This window comes from Rhinatrema bivittatum, chromosome 3 (assembly GCF_901001135.1).
Source record: "Rhinatrema bivittatum chromosome 3, aRhiBiv1.1, whole genome shotgun sequence".
NCBI lineage: Eukaryota > Metazoa > Chordata > Amphibia > Gymnophiona > Rhinatrematidae > Rhinatrema > Rhinatrema bivittatum.
Window position 1 is genome coordinate 499,379,177 of NC_042617.1, and position 15,584 is coordinate 499,394,760.

At 45.0% G+C, this 15,584-nt stretch overlaps 1 protein-coding gene across 3 annotated transcripts in view; it reads right to left on the bottom strand.

Annotated features, from left to right (window-relative positions):
* Positions 1 to 15,584, bottom strand: part of PKHD1 (PKHD1 ciliary IPT domain containing fibrocystin/polyductin) — a 1,284,809-nt gene that overhangs the window by 802,689 nt on the left and 466,536 nt on the right. For all 3 annotated transcript variants that reach the window (XM_029596114.1, XM_029596113.1, XM_029596115.1), the window contains one exon: positions 1,512 to 1,665. In XM_029596114.1, coding sequence (XP_029451974.1) covers positions 1,512 to 1,665 — 154 coding nt within the window. The remainder of the gene's footprint in view (positions 1 to 1,511; positions 1,666 to 15,584) is intronic.

Consider the following 15,584-nt stretch of genomic DNA (forward strand, 5'->3'; position numbering starts at 1 on the left):
CTCATAGTTACATGCATAAAAGTAGCATACATCGTAGCAATTTTCAAAAACCTAATTAACCATGCAAAGTCTTTTTAAAATTACCTCCTTTTCCTTTCTGGAGCAACCTTAATTGTAGAAGCGTCTGTTTGTTCCTGGATCCCATGAGAGAGTTCCAAGATCCAAGTGTCCTGAAGCATTTCTTCCCTCCTCTCAGAAGAACCCAAGGGGTGGGGGGTGGGGGCCCTTGGGTTGCACGCAGGACCAGCTCTGGGCTACGGCTCTGGCACGACACTCCCTCCTTTAGCAGCATCAGCGGCTCTGGCACAGTATACTATCCCTCTGTCCCTCCGCCAACACACTCCCCTCGCCCTCTGCCTAGTACTAGTAACCCCTCTAGCCCTGCCCTTTCCCCCTTCCAACTGTGCCCAGGGTCCACTTCTTTCTCATGCACCTAACATCCTCCTCCTTCTCTCCCCTTTCCTGCCCAGCAGTATCGCCTCTTTTCTCACATCCGTCCTCTTCCTCCCTGCAGGCTGATCCTTCACCTACCACCACAGACAGAAGCTTCCTTCCTCCTGAACTTTGTCCCTGAGTCTCCTGCTTGCAGATGTCAAATAAGAGAGTAGGAGGGAGGGGGCTAGTGGGGCTCCCTTGAGCCTGGGGCCCTATGCAGCCACACAGGTCGCACACCCTAAAAGCCAGCACTGGTTGCATGATGGAACAGCAGCTCCTAAATATGCCCCTTATCCAGTCCAGGTGTGTGTGTGTGTGTGTGTGTGTGTGCGTGTGGTGGTGGGGGGTACACATTCCACCTCCCCCTTCCCAAATAAACCTGAAAATATTTTCTTGCAATGCTATGTTTAAAAAAAAAAATTTTTTTTCAAGTCTTGCTTAGTTTCGGTGGCAGTGCAATTTTAAAATAATGGAACAAATGACCAGGGTAAACTTAGTCATGCAATAATAGCATGTGTGAATTTTGTATATCTATGAAAAGGAGCAACTCTACAATTCAACTACTAAATGGATTTTCTACACCAAAATAAATGTAACAGTTGGGGGGTGGAGGGGAGGGAATCACCATTCATAAAGAATGCATAGAAAATATTTTTTGTTTGCTCTTTTTTTATGTGAGGGTCCATAAAGTTACGAGACTGCAGGTATTAATTAGAACAGGCTACAGTGCACACGAGCTTTCTGCAAACTTTCTCCCCCAATTTTCATCATTAGCTATTGACCGGCAGCATTCCTTGCTGCTCCAGTGGCTGGATTTCCAAGGTTCCCAGTTTTTCAAACTGTGTCAGATTGTTGCCTGATTCTAGGAACTAGTTTAAGACTAAGATGAATGCATTTCAGTGTTAAAGAAGCTGCACACATGATATGCACTTGTGCATGGAGGTTTCTCCTTGCCTCTTTTCTGGTTTCTTACTTTATCAAGAATATTTGCTAACACCTTATTCATGACCAAGCACTTGATTAGTCATTTTGGTCCTGGTAATGTAGCTTTAGATGAAAAGAAACAAAAGTGAAACCTTTGACATGGAGCAAGTTCAGGATACAGGTGCTGGTATCAAGCAGCAAGGTCTGGCCTCTCTCTACCGTGACATTATCGCCATCTTGTGGTGGATGTCCCGAAAACCAGCTTGTGTTCCTAGACCACAGACCACAGAATCCAAGAGACATGTTCTGCAATAAAAGATGTCACATAATTAGTTGATTTCTTTGGCACTTCAAATAAAAAGGAAAAGAGGCAGAAGGAACGTAACATGCATACCAGGAATTATAGTCACATTTTATTATATATTATTATTATCATCATTATTAAGGCTTTATTGACACATAGTGTCCTTCTACATTTTAAACGTATTAGGCTAGTAAAAAGTCAATGCTTTAATGTGTTATCCTACAATAATTAGAAGATGTGTGTAAATGTGAGGGGGGAGGGTCAAGTGCTGTATTTTTGTCCGCTTGAGGGAGCAATCAAAAAACTATACTTATTGTCAGAAAGTGTCTAGTTGTCCCTAATGTTCATTTTCCCGTCTCTATTTTTCTCAACAAAAAGGTACTCTGTGATCATGTGCTGCTGCTTGCAATAAATCATTAATCATTCATTACACACAAAAGTGTGCCTGGGTTCTTTGGGTTATATCCTTTATACTTGCTTGTTCGCTAATGAGGGCAATGTTGTGGCTTATCGGAAAGATGAAATTTTAGACTATAATGGACTAATTCTGATATTAATAAGGGCAATGGCGAAGAAATCTATAGAGCCAAATGATGTAGGGATGTGAATAACTATCTCAACAAGAGGGTATCTCAGGTTGAGGTGAACAAATCACTGTCTGATTTTGGCAGAAGGTACCTAAACTACAGTTTAGGGCCTCAGATTATGAGGGGCATCTAAATAACAAAAGATTACTACATATCAAGTATTTTTGTAATGTTAAACTGGACCTTACTTAGGGTCCGAGTTTGAATTACTATGTTCCTGGCTAGAATTAAAAAAATAGCAGGTTTTATGCTAACAGATAATAAATCTTAATTTTGAATAACCTAGACTGCTGTTCTTTATTTCATTTAGCTCATACCATTTCAATATGGGCCAGATTTTTAAACCTATGCACGCGGGGTACATTTGTGCGCGCTACCTGGCATGTACAAATGTACGCCCGATTTTATATCATGCGCATGCAGCCACACACGTTACAAAATCCGGGGTTGGCGCGCACAAGGGGGTGCACACTAGTGCACCTTGCGCGTGCCAAGCCCTAGGGGAGCCCCGATGGCTTTCCCTATGCCTTCCGAGGCCGCTCCGAAATCGGAGGGCCCTCGGAGAGAACTTTCCTTCACCCCCCCCCCCCACCTTCCCCTCCCTTCACCTACCTATCCCGCCCCAGACCGAAAAAAAATACCCCCGTACCTTTATCCCAGAATTTACGCATGCCAGAGGCAAGCGTAACTTGCACTCGCTGGCCGAGTGCCAGCACTCAATCCCCAGGCCCAGCACTGAAGAGAGTCTGGCCACACCCCCGCTCCACCCCGGACCGCCCCCGCCCTGCCCTCAGACCGCCCATTTTTTCAAGCCCCGGGACTTATGAGCGTCCCGGGGCTTTACGCGTGCCACTGGGCCTTTTGAAAATAGGCCCGGTGTGCGTAACCCCCCCATGCGTGTAGGCTTTTGAAATCTGCCCCTATGTGTGTGAAATGCTACTAATAGGTTTTTTCAGGGGAGAGGGAGGGGGCGGCAGTGGTGGTATTCAGGTTTTGGCCCCTCTGCGCTCCTTCCCACAAATGAGTCATGGCTAAGTCTGATCCTTCCTGGGCTCCTCTACCCCCTATCAATGTGGAAAAGGGCAGGAGTGCTCCCCAGTTGCTCCTGCCCTACTGGCTCATGCAGTCGGCCATGAGACCAACACCAATTTTTTATGACCATAAAGCATCCAGCTGTAAAATAAAATGGCACCAGTATTTGGGCTAGCCGGCACCATTTCATCGCTCAGCCTTATTTGTGGAAGAGGTAAGTGAAGCCGGCGAGGCCCTGCCTCAGCTCCAGAGAGGGGGCAGGGAGGTCTAGGGAGGTCCCATTTTGTTGTTTCTTTCACAAAGCAAAATTATCTGAAAAATTTCAGTTTATTCTGTTCATAATGGACTGAAAAATCAACTTTTTCATTACAAAATGTGCATTCATTTTAAATAAATGTACATCCAATAAGGGGTCATTTAGAGTGGAAAATAGCTCCTATTTATTATTAAACAATGTCTCCTTTCAAAAATTGCTTCACTTTGATGCAATGTGTTATAAAAATAAAAGTACATTTAATGTTTTAATGAATAAGTGGTGAATGTTAAAAGCTTTGCTCACATTAAAAGACCCATATACGCAAGTAAATGGACCACACGTGTGTATTTTAAATACCATAAATTACGCACATATATATACGTGCAGGAGTGAAAATAAAAAGGGTGAATTTGGGGTGTGTCAATGGTGTTCCAGGGCGGGTCCAACATTTACATGCTTAAATTCGTATTTTAAATTCAATGGCCGCAGTGAGCAGCAGCCTGTCAGCCACATATATTTACTTCTGCTCTTGATGAGGTACAATAAGTCTGCAGAAATCTCTAAATGACAGGGTGAGGAGTCTGGATAAACTGGAGGGAGTGCAAGCTGAACAGTAGGAAGGGTCTGGATAACCTTGAGACGGACTGGACAAAATGGTGCAATAATGGGAAAAACTGGGAATGTCCTTCACGCAAGCATGTTTTAAAATCCACTTACCTGCATGAGTTAAAGGCAACAAAGTCCTGAAGAAAATATGTGAATTACATTACTTAAAATTAGGAGCACACGTACTGCAGTAGGAGTATTTTAAATCATACAGGCACAATTTTAAATTCCTGTGTATGTGTGCTCATGCACGCATAAGCGCATATATGGGCATCCATGTGCTCGTTTAAAGTTATCGTCCCTGTGTGCCACAAGAATATTATTACATGACACTTAGACAGCACCATATGTAAATCCTCCTATATATTGCAATAGATAACGAGCAAACCTGTCATCATAAGGAAGAGACCGAAACACATGCAGGATTTAGTTCTTACTTTGTATTTCATTCATCTAAAATCATTTTTGATCTCGGGAGGGTGAATGGCAAGAAATATTTGTATTTTTCCAAAAAAGGGAATCATAAAAGGAGATATTCACAAGTTATTCAGCAAAAAAATAAAAAGATATTCAGAACGACATGATAGAAAATATTTAGGGTGTGCAGGAGGAGGAGCCAGCATACACAGCTCACTACCACCTTCTATCCTACCCACACATATGTCTACAAATTCTCATTTACCCAAATATATAAGCAGCTTCTTATTCACTTCCAGCAAACTCAGACACAAATATATTTACTTCTGCTTAAAGCTGGCATAAGTGTGGGCCAGAGACGTGCCCCAGTCGATCAACTCCCATTTCTATTTATGGGAGTGATTCAGACAATTTTAAAACAGTTTTTCATAAGGGGAAAAATAGGAAAGCTAAATTGAGTAAACTCTAATCTATCAGATAACACCACAAGCCCCCCACCGCATCCCCCCCCCCCCTCCCATGGCACAATCTTTAAAGATCTGTCCCCTATGTTAAATTGTGTCTAGAATTGTCCATGTAAAAGATACTTTTAAAGGCTGGTGATAATTTGCCTGGTTAGATTTGTAGTTCTCACCTAAAAAGCTATTTTGTACTTCCTAAATATATGAATTATATTAGGAAACATACAAAGCATACAAAAAAATCTCTCTTCTGCTCTAAGCCTATGTTTCCTTGTATCTCTTATCTTTACTCTCCCTTTCTCTCTCTTACACAGTCGCACATCACACAGTCACACTTGCACTCTGTTCGTGTTTCCCTGTTTCCATAAAATTCCTGTGCTAAGTTGCTCAACTGTGCTGTCTTTGGTGCTATCTGTATATGGTACTCTAAAAGGAGTGAAACACACACACACACACACACACACGACAGAAGTTTGAGCATTAGGGATGTGCATTCGTTTTGAACGAATGCGCAATCCGCAACGTATAGGTCCCTATTCGTTGCATTCGTGGGTCCGCGAAACGTATGGCGAACCCCCACGAATGCAGTATATCATTAACGAATAAAACCCCCACCTTCCTGACCTCCCCAAGACTTGCCAAAAGTCCCTGGTGGTCCAGCGGGGGTCAGGGAGCAATCTCCTGCACTCGTGCCGTCGGCTGCCAGTATTCAATGGCACCGATAGCCTTTGCCCTTACTATGTCCCAGGGGCTACCGGTGCCATTGGTCAGCCCCTGTCACATGGTAGGAGCAATAGGAATAGCAATAGGAATTTCCTACCTGTCACATGGTAGGAAATACAGAATGAAAGAATGAAATTGAAAAGGTCATCAGACCCCCTTAGTGTGAAGGTACTTAACTGACCATTGAATAGATTAGTCAGATATTCAGGTAGGGGATTTGTATATCACAGCCCCTTGGACTTCTGCTGGAAAATGTGTAGGAAATATCACTAAAAATTCAGAGGATTCAAACTCCTCAATTACAGAACCATGACTGGGGAAGGGATTTATGAGTGAAATATACTGGAAAACAGTCCTAGGAAGCAAATGGATTTTCACCCTGATTAACAAGGGTATTCAGACACGTGGGTACCGAGATCCCAGACAACAGGGGAATTGACCAGGCAGGATAGAGGGGTGTACACATGGTATTGCTCTGTGGTCCTGCCTGGGGCTTGGTCTTTTGGTTGAGAAGTGACCCATATAGGGTCAGCCAACAGATAAAGCAAAAGCCTGGCTGGGTAATAGCACATGACTAGCTATGAGCTTAGTGGAGCTAAACTCACTGAAAGCTGAATGCTAAAACAGCCATGAGCCTAGTGGAGCTATAAACCCAAACCAGGGAAAACCTTCCTACCAAGGGAGGAGAACTGAAGGACATAAGCAGGTCTGAAATAAGAGTGCTTTACCCCTTGAGTAAGGGGACCCCCCCCTCCCAGAGGCAGATCAGGAGATTAAGTGGTTCCCCCTTGAGCAAGGGGACCCCAGTGTCAGTCCAGGAGCTGGAGTTGGGTCCTCCAAGAGGGTGGGGACCCCAGGAGGGTATGAACCCCAGTGGCAGTCCAGGAGGCAGAAGTGGATCTCTCAGGAGGGTATAGACTCCAGTGAAAGACCAGGAGGTGGAGTCAAGTTTCTCAGCAGAGTGAAAGGAGAAGGTTTAGATACAATGGACCACCTGCCCCTCCCAGGCCAACATTGCCCACCAGCTGAGTTGCATCTTTTCACATGGGTGATACTTGGGATAAAGGTGGGAGGATAATAATAATACTTGAGAAAGTGGGAACGCAAGAAGCCCCTTCTATTCTATAGAGTGGTATACTGTGGGGCCAACAACCCCAAATTGCCAAATATTAAATGTTCTTGCTACCTTGTAGAAATACATATAGTTGTGTAGACTGAGACTTGATGTGTGCTGCTTGACATCCTATTAGCAATGTACATAGTCATGTAGAAATGTATATACTTGTATAGTTTAATAAACCTGTATATATTTGTACATAGTGCCAGCCTCGTTCACAGTCCCATTTGTTTTCCTGGGGTGAAGGGAGGGAAATCCCACCCACTAACACCGTCTTCCCCAGGTGGAGACACCAGGATCCAAGAACGTGAGGACCGATGGAGTCTGCCATAGAGGGGCACCTGCCAGGTCAGTCCCAGACCCAGGTATGCCCCGCGAGATAAGCAGTCAAGGGGGCATTACAGGAATATAGCAGAAAATTAAACTTTACAGATGAAGAATGCAGAGATACAGTATATGTAGGAACAGAATGGTCCTCCTTAATCAGGAGACGTCAAGATGGCTGTACATAGCTGAGTCACCATCCAAGAACTGATATTTCCTTACCTTTTTCCTTTCTTTGTCTTTTGCCTCATATTAGCTCATGGGAAAGCATAACGGGAAGACTCACATTTGCATCTCCTGCAGCATGACCTCCTTTACAACCTCTGATTGACTACATTAATTCTTTTGTAGTCAATCAGACGTTGCAAAGGAGACACAAGGTATTGTGTCTCCTTTGATGAGACGTAATTGAATTCAAAATCCAGGCTGATGAAGTCCTTGAGTGCCATCAGTCTGGATTTTCAGTGGTGGCTGCATGTCTTAGATGCCCAGATGGTGAAGTTGGGGCAGTCCAATGGTTAGGGAGGCTACCCATTGGACAAGGATGGGAGTAGGATTTGAGATGTCTGGCCCAGTCTTGGGAAATGAAACTGTATAGTTACAAAACCCTTCTGTGCAACTTCAGGGTGATCAGTATCTACAAGCTGTGCCCTGGTGTGTTTTAATTAAGCCTGATGTAATTACATTGAAGGGAATTTGGAAAGCTATCACTACTTTGTTGTTGAAAGTAGGGCAACTTCTTTCTCATGAGCAAGATATTTCTTCAGCTATCCAAAATTGTGAAAAAGATATTTTACTAAGTAAGCAGATTTTGGACAATGTAGAATCCAAAGTGAATGCTTTCTAGGAATCTGATGGCTCCCTCACTAAAGGACTGTCACATGGACTGCCCCTGTCACATGGTAGGAGAACAAGATGGCGCCGGCCATCTATTGCTCCTACATGTGACAGGGGCCAACTAATGGCACCGGTAGCCCCTGTGACATATAAGGTCAAAGGCTATCAGTGCCATTTTGAATACCGGCAGTCGAGGGCGTGAATGCAGGAGATGGCTCCCGGACCCCTCGCTGGACTACCAGGGAGTTTTGGTAAGTCTTGGGGGGGTCAGGAGGGTGGGGGTTTGTTTAAATTTGCTCCTTTAGACTGCCAAATAATTTGGCGAAGATTCGTTGAATTCGTGGGGAATCGCGATACGTTTCGCTTCCTCATGAATACAACGAATATGACCCTATACATTGTGGATTATCAATACTTTAGAAATGAATGCACACCCCTACTGAATACTACTGGTGGTCTCAAGAAAAGAGAGAAGTACTTCTGTATGGTAATTCTTGCCCTACCTGTGCTTGAGAAAAACTCCTGCCTAGCCATCCCTGGGGTTTCCTCCAACCATTACCCATTCCCATTGAGCCATGGACTCATCTCTCCACGGAGTTTATAGTGAACTTGCCCCCGTCAGAGGAGAAGACTGTGATATGGGTCACGGTTGACAGATTCTCGAAGACGGCTCACTTCGTGCCTCTTGCCAAATTACCGACCGCGCCAGAACTTGCGCAACTCTTTACTCAACATATTTTTCGCCTATACGGACTCCCTCTCCATGTCGCCTCGGACCGAGGTTCACAGTTCACGGCCAAGTATTGGAGAGCGATCTGCAAGAAGTTTGGGGTCCAGCTAGACTTCACCACGGCCTTCCACCCACAAGGCAATGGTCAAGTAGAACGCACGAACCGAACCCTGAAAGCGTTCCTTCAAGCCTCTGTAGGGGATCAACAAAACAACTGGGTGGCTCTTCTGCCGTGGGCAGAATTTTCTTATAATTTCCATCGATATTCTGCCACCAATAGGTCTCCTTTCCACTTGGTCTATGGAAAACAACTCAGACCTCCTTTGCCGTTGCCCCTGATGGTCCCGTCTCCTGCAGCACAACTCTCAGCTCGACAGCTACATGTCCTTTGGAAGACCACTCAGGAGAAATTGCGACAAACTGCTGCTACCTCAAAGAAATATGCAGACAGACTGCGACGCCCTGCTCCTGTATTTTGCCCTGGAGATAAGGTATGGTTGAGCACCAAGAACATTCAATTGCAGATTCCCTCCATTCACTTGGCTCCCCGGTATATAGGCCCATTTTCCATTGCGGAGTGAGTGGGCGCTGTCTCCTACCGTCTATACCTTGCAACCACATTAAAGATCCACAACATCTTCCACATGTCCTTACTCAAGCCTTTGATTCTGTCGGTCTTCCACGATAAACCTCCGAACCCCTCTAAACCAAAAGCTGAACAAGACGTCATCTATCAGGTGAAAGAAGTCTTGGATGTTCAGTTCCTTCATAGAAGTTGGGAGTATCTTCTCTCCTGGGAAGGGTATGGCCCTGAGTAGAATACTTGGGAGCCAGCCTCCAACATCTTGGATAAAACCCTTCTTCGCCAGTTTCACTTGGACCATCCTGCTAAACCCAGGCCCCCAGGAAGGGGGCGTAAGAGGGGAGATGCTGTTACGATCCGGATGCGGAGGTCCGCGGCCGGTCCCCTCACTTACCCCAAGCCGCTCCAGGGACCATGATGCACCAACCAGGCCTTGCTAGGCCCTTCCCTTGGCCTCTCTCTCCAAGACACCGCCGACGCTCAGAAGCTGGCCCCGCCGCCCTAGGTGCGCGCATGCAGGGGCTCTACAATTTAAAGGGACCAGCGCGGGAAAGGACAGCTCCACCTCCTGTAGTGTCATCAGACGCTGCCAGTATTTAAGCTTGCCTGGTAATCTTCTCACTTGCCTTGCAACGAGATTCTCTCTGCTCCCAGAGGTTGCTAGTTGCTGTTCTTTGTCCCTGGCTTCCGACTTCAGCTTCATCCCTGGCTTTGTCTTCAGCTTCTGCTCCTGGTTCCTGACTTCAACTTGCTCTCAGTGTCCCATTCTGCGACCAGGAGGCCCTGCCTAAGTCCAAATGGCTCGGGTCCTCACAGGCTCCTCCTGGGGGGACCTCGGGCTTCCAGTGGTGAAGTTCCAGTTGGCCTCCTGGCTCCAGCTTCAGTACTCCTCAGGATTCCAGGATTCCTCTTCAAGACTCACCCACAGGAGATCGCACGTAAGTCCAAGCGGCCCGGGTTCTCACGGGCTCCTCCCGGGGGGATCTCGGGCTTCCAATGGTGAAGATTTGACTGGTCTCCTGCCCTGTGCCGCCTCCTGGCTTCGACCTTCACTGTGGGCCCTCACACAGTCCGCCATCATCTGTCCTAGCCGGCTCAAGGGTCCACGAAATCCAACAGAGGCTCCAAGGGGGTAGACTGAGGAACAATGTCAGGAAATATTTCTATAAGAAAAGGGAATGCTCTCCTGGTAGAAGTAGGTAATTAAATTCAAAAGAGCTTGGGATAATCCCAGAGGATCCTTAGTGGCTAAAGGATTGAAATGAAGTTAAGGGGTAACCTGCATTGGGGTGGTTTGCATGGAGAGGTGGTAGCTGCACTTGACAGCAGGCATGGGGGTAGCTTGCATGGAGGGGCAGTTGGTATACTAAACAGAATCAAAATAATTTAAATAATTAAATAAATAAAGCTTGCTAGGAAGACTGGATGGGCAGTTTGAGTCTTTTTCTGTTGTCATTTACTATGTACTGAACTTGATTGCTTATTTCAAAAGATAAGTAGATGAAGAGGTTTTTCCATGTACTCTATTAGTAGGCAAATGATTAAATTTTGAGACTTTTCTTTCATAACAAGAAAGTCCCCTTTTTCAATTTGAAAGAGCAAATGTTCCCCAATGTGGCTAAGGCAACCTGACCAAGAGGAGAAGGCCATGGGGCCAGAAGAGATACATCCCAGGATACTGAGATAACTTAAAAAATGTGCTGGTGGGTCCACTGAAGGACTTGTTCAATAGATCCCTGGAAATGGGAGTGGTGCCGAGGGACTGGAAAAGAACGGTATTGGTCCCACTTCACAAGAATGGTAGCAGAAAGGCTGGAAACTATAGGCCAGTTAGCCCCATCTCAGTGATGGGAAAATTAATGGAGACACTGCTGAAGGAAAGGATCATGAACTATCTACAATCAGGTAGGTTGCTGGACCTGAGGCAGCATAGAAGGCCCTATCAGACAAATCTGATTGGTTTTTTTGATTGAGTAACTAGATAATTGGATTAAAGAAGAGCGCTCAATGTGATCTACTTGGATTTCAGAAAAAGCTTTTAATATGGTCCCATATAGGAGGCTTGTGAATAAAATGAGAAGCTTGGGAGTGAGTGCCAAGGTGGTGGCATGGATTACAAACTGGTTGACTGATAAGAGACAGCATGTGGACATGCCTAAAAGAGTAGAAAAAATGAAAAGTGATTTAGCAAAGCTTGAAGAGTGGTCAAAGATTTGGCAGCTGGGATTCAATGCCAAGAAGTGTAGAGTCATGCATCTGGGGTGCGGTAATCCAAAAGAGCTATATGTGATGGGTGTGAAAGACTGATGTGCATGGACCAAGAGAGGGATCTTGGGGTAATAGTGATTGATTATCTGAAGATGATGAAGAAATGTGACAAGGTGATAGCTGAAGCTAGAAGAATGCTGGACTGCATATAGAGAGAGGAATAACTAGTAGAAAAAGAAAGTAATAACGCCCATGTACAGGTCCTTGGTAGGCCTCACCTGGAGTAATGTGTTCAGTTCTGGAGACCACAACGCAAAAAGGATAGACACAATATGGAGGCAGTCCAGAGAAGATCAACCAAAATGGTGTGGGGTCAGTATTGGAAGACTTATGAGGAGATGCTGAAGGATCTAAATATGCATTCCCTGGAAGAGAGGAGATGCAGAGAAGATGCAGAGGAGATATGATACAGACTTGCAGATATTTAAATGATGCACAAATTTCAAACCTTTTCCATTGTAAAGGAAATAGTAGAACTAGGGGTCTCAAAATTAAACTCCATGAGGGATGATTCTGAACCAACATCAGGAAATGTGTCTTCATGGAGAGGGTGGTGGATGCCTGGAATGCCCTTCCAGAAGAGAAGTCAAAGACAAAAATAGACAGTGACTTCAAAGGGGCATGGGATAAATATTGTGGATCTCTAGAGGCTAGAGGATGGAAATGAAGCAAAGGGTGCATGGGTAACTTGCTATTGTGATGGTTACTACCCTTAATCAATAAACTTTGATACTTTTTATACAACTGTATCATTGCTCTCCACTTCAGCAGCTGGGGAAAAGGGGAATTGGATTTAGACAATGTCCAAGGGCCCTGACGTTTACGGTCTGGGAAACTGATAAGCATGGGGGTAACTTGCATGGAGCAGCAGTTACTCCCAGAGGGTATGGGATTATTACCCTTAACCAATAAGCCATGATGTTTTTGCTGTAGCTTCAACATCATTCCCATCTTTGATGCTGGAGGGTAAGGAGGGAGAGGAATTGGATTCAGACAACAACCAACACAGGCCTTAATTTTTACGATCTAGAGTACTGATATGCAGACATAAGGGAAAAAGCATAGGACTGCTTCTATGGACAAGTCCATAAGCAAAGCATGTCAAGATTTTCCAAGAAGGCTCATTACCCAGTAAAACTGTTGCAAGCAGTACATTTTGTATGGGTTATCATAAGGCTTAGGGATAACTGCACAAAGTGGCAGTTGCTATTAAAAGAAACATGGGTGTAACATACATGGCACCGCAGATACTACCATAAGAATCTTGCTAGGCAGATTGGATGGACCATTCGGTCTTTTTCTGCCATCATTATTATCCTACTATAATGATGAGACCAGAAGTTTTATGGTTGGGAGCACTATACTGATTAAACTTTCCATGCTAATGTATAGTTAAATATAGAGCAGGGGTAGCCAACTCCGATCCTCGAGAGCCACAAATAGGCCAGGTTTTCATGAGAAAGATTTGCATACAGGTGAGACAGTGCTTGCAAATCTATCTCATGCATATTCTTTGTGGATATCCTGGAAACCTGGCCTGTTTGTGGCTCTTGAGTATCGGAGTTGGCCACTCCTGATTAAGAGGGATTAAGAATATTTCCCATGAGCAGTCTCATCTTGCTAAATTTTTAAATGACAGAGAAGTTCATAAATCCCTCTCCATTTCTTCTTCTCCAGGAAATTGCATATCACATTTACAGTAGATATGATTGTAATGTTGCATTATGCTTTTTTCCTTTTTTGTAATATCTAGAGTATATTTCTCTTTGGAATTGTGATTTGGTTTTTCCTCTTATTATGAATTGGTAGAGTACTGGCAAAAATATATTTTGTTTTTGTATCTTTGATTTCATTGAATTTTCCTGATTACTCAAGGTAACCTCCCACTTCGCCAGGAGTCATTTTCAGAGGCTGATGAGCACTAGTTAATTCATTGCAACCTCTGAAAAAAAAGCAGGGATTCAAGCTGTGGGAAAGATTCACCTGTGGGGCTAGAGGGATACAAACATACAAACATGATGGCAGAAAAAGACCGTATGGCCTATCCAGTCTCAGTCTGCCCATCTCTACAATCCCTACCAGTCCCTCAAGAATCCACTGTACTTGTCCCAAGTTTTCTTAAATTCAGATTCAATCCTTGTCTCCACCACCTCTACTGGGAAGCTGTTCCCTACATCCACCATCCTTTCTGTAAAGAAATACTTCTATAGATTATTTACTTCTGAATCTTACACCTTTCACCCTCATTCCATAATCACTGATTTTAGAGCCTCTGTTTCACTGAATGAGGCCTGTTTCCAATGCATACATACCTTGGAGGAATTTAAATGTCTCTATGATATGTCCCCTATCCCACCTTTCCTCTAGGGTATACATGTTTAGCTCTTTAAGTCCTTCCTCATATGCTTTACAATGAAGGCCACTGACCATTTTAGTAGCCACGTTCTAGACAACCTCCATCCGGTATCTAACCTTTTGAAGATATGGTTTCCAGAATTGTACACAGTATTCTAAATGAGGTCTCATCAGGGACTTATACAGGGGCAATATCATCTCCTTTTTACTGTTGACCATTCCTCTCCCTATGTACTCAAGTATCTTCCTGGCTTGCCACCATCATCTCTACCTGTTTGTCCATCTTGAAATCATCTTTCTTCCAGTTCTCCTTTTTCTCACACCAGCACAGTGCTCGTGCCCTGGGGTGCCAGGTTTTCTTTCCGGCGGGGAGGAGGATTCGACCTCCTGGACCCTAGGTTCACAAGAGTTCACATTACAATGTGCAGTTTCTCTATCCTTTTCTTCCCAAGATGTAATCACACTTCTGTAATCCCTTTTTTAGAGGATTGTGGCTCTTAAGGGCACATAAATTATTATTTCTACAGGGCTGCTCTGACTAGCTGACTCCATCTCAAGCTCGACTCTTGATCCCTAGGGGACATGCTTTTTATGGGGGGAGACTCTTGTCTATGACCCAGACAGTGCGGTGATTAGCTGTGGAGGGAACCCTGAGAAAGAGTTGCTGTAACAAAACAAGCAGGACCAGGTATTGGTTGTTAAATAATAATTTACTGATTGGTTAAAGTCAAATTAAAATCCATCTTTAAATAAGTGAGCAGTTACAGTTGTTTTATTACAAGTAGGGTATCTCATCTTGGGTAGGTGTTCTTTTCCTAAGCAACTGATCAAGCTTCCCATAATAAAGGAAAATGTGCACTCTGTTCGCGCCCCACCCGCGGCCGTCTCATGTACGGGCCTGCTCACCTTCCACAGCGGGTCCCGGGACAATCTCCCTCGTGGTAGTTGCCAGTCCTGCCAGGCCCCAGCGTCCTGCAGCAGCAGTCGCCAGGCCTTCCACTGCGCACCAGGCCTCATGCCGAGGCTCGGCGTCCTCTGCCATGTTAGCCATGCCCCTACGCGTGTGCGGACCTCATGTATTGCTAAGGGCGGGTCTTAGCTCCGCGGCGTGCCCTTATTGATCCCTCGATATAAGGAAGTTCCTGTCTATGCTTTCTTGCCTTGGCAATCGGGTTAACATTGCCTCTGCGTTTGTTCCTGCTCTTGCCTGTTCCTAGTCTCGTTCCAGGATCCTTCTGTTCCAGTTCTGTTCCTGACTTGTCACTGCATCCTAGTTCCTGCGTCCTGCTTGTTCCTGTATTTGTCTGTCCGTCTACCCAGGTAGTACCCTCGGACTGTCTTACTGGTACTGACCATTCCTCTCCCTATGTACTCAAGTATCTTCCTGGCTTGCCACCATCATCTCTACCTGTTTGCCCATCTTGAAATCATCAAATATGATTAATCCCAGATCCTGCCTGACCTGCCTGCTGCCTGCCTCAAAGACCTCAGCATGCTCCTGACCTGCCTGCCTCCTGCCGCAAGACTTCAGCCCTCCTTTGACCTCGTCTGACCTCCGGTGTCTGACCCCTGCTTTACTTACCATTCCTCAGACCGACCTCTGGACCTTGACCTTTGCCTGCCTG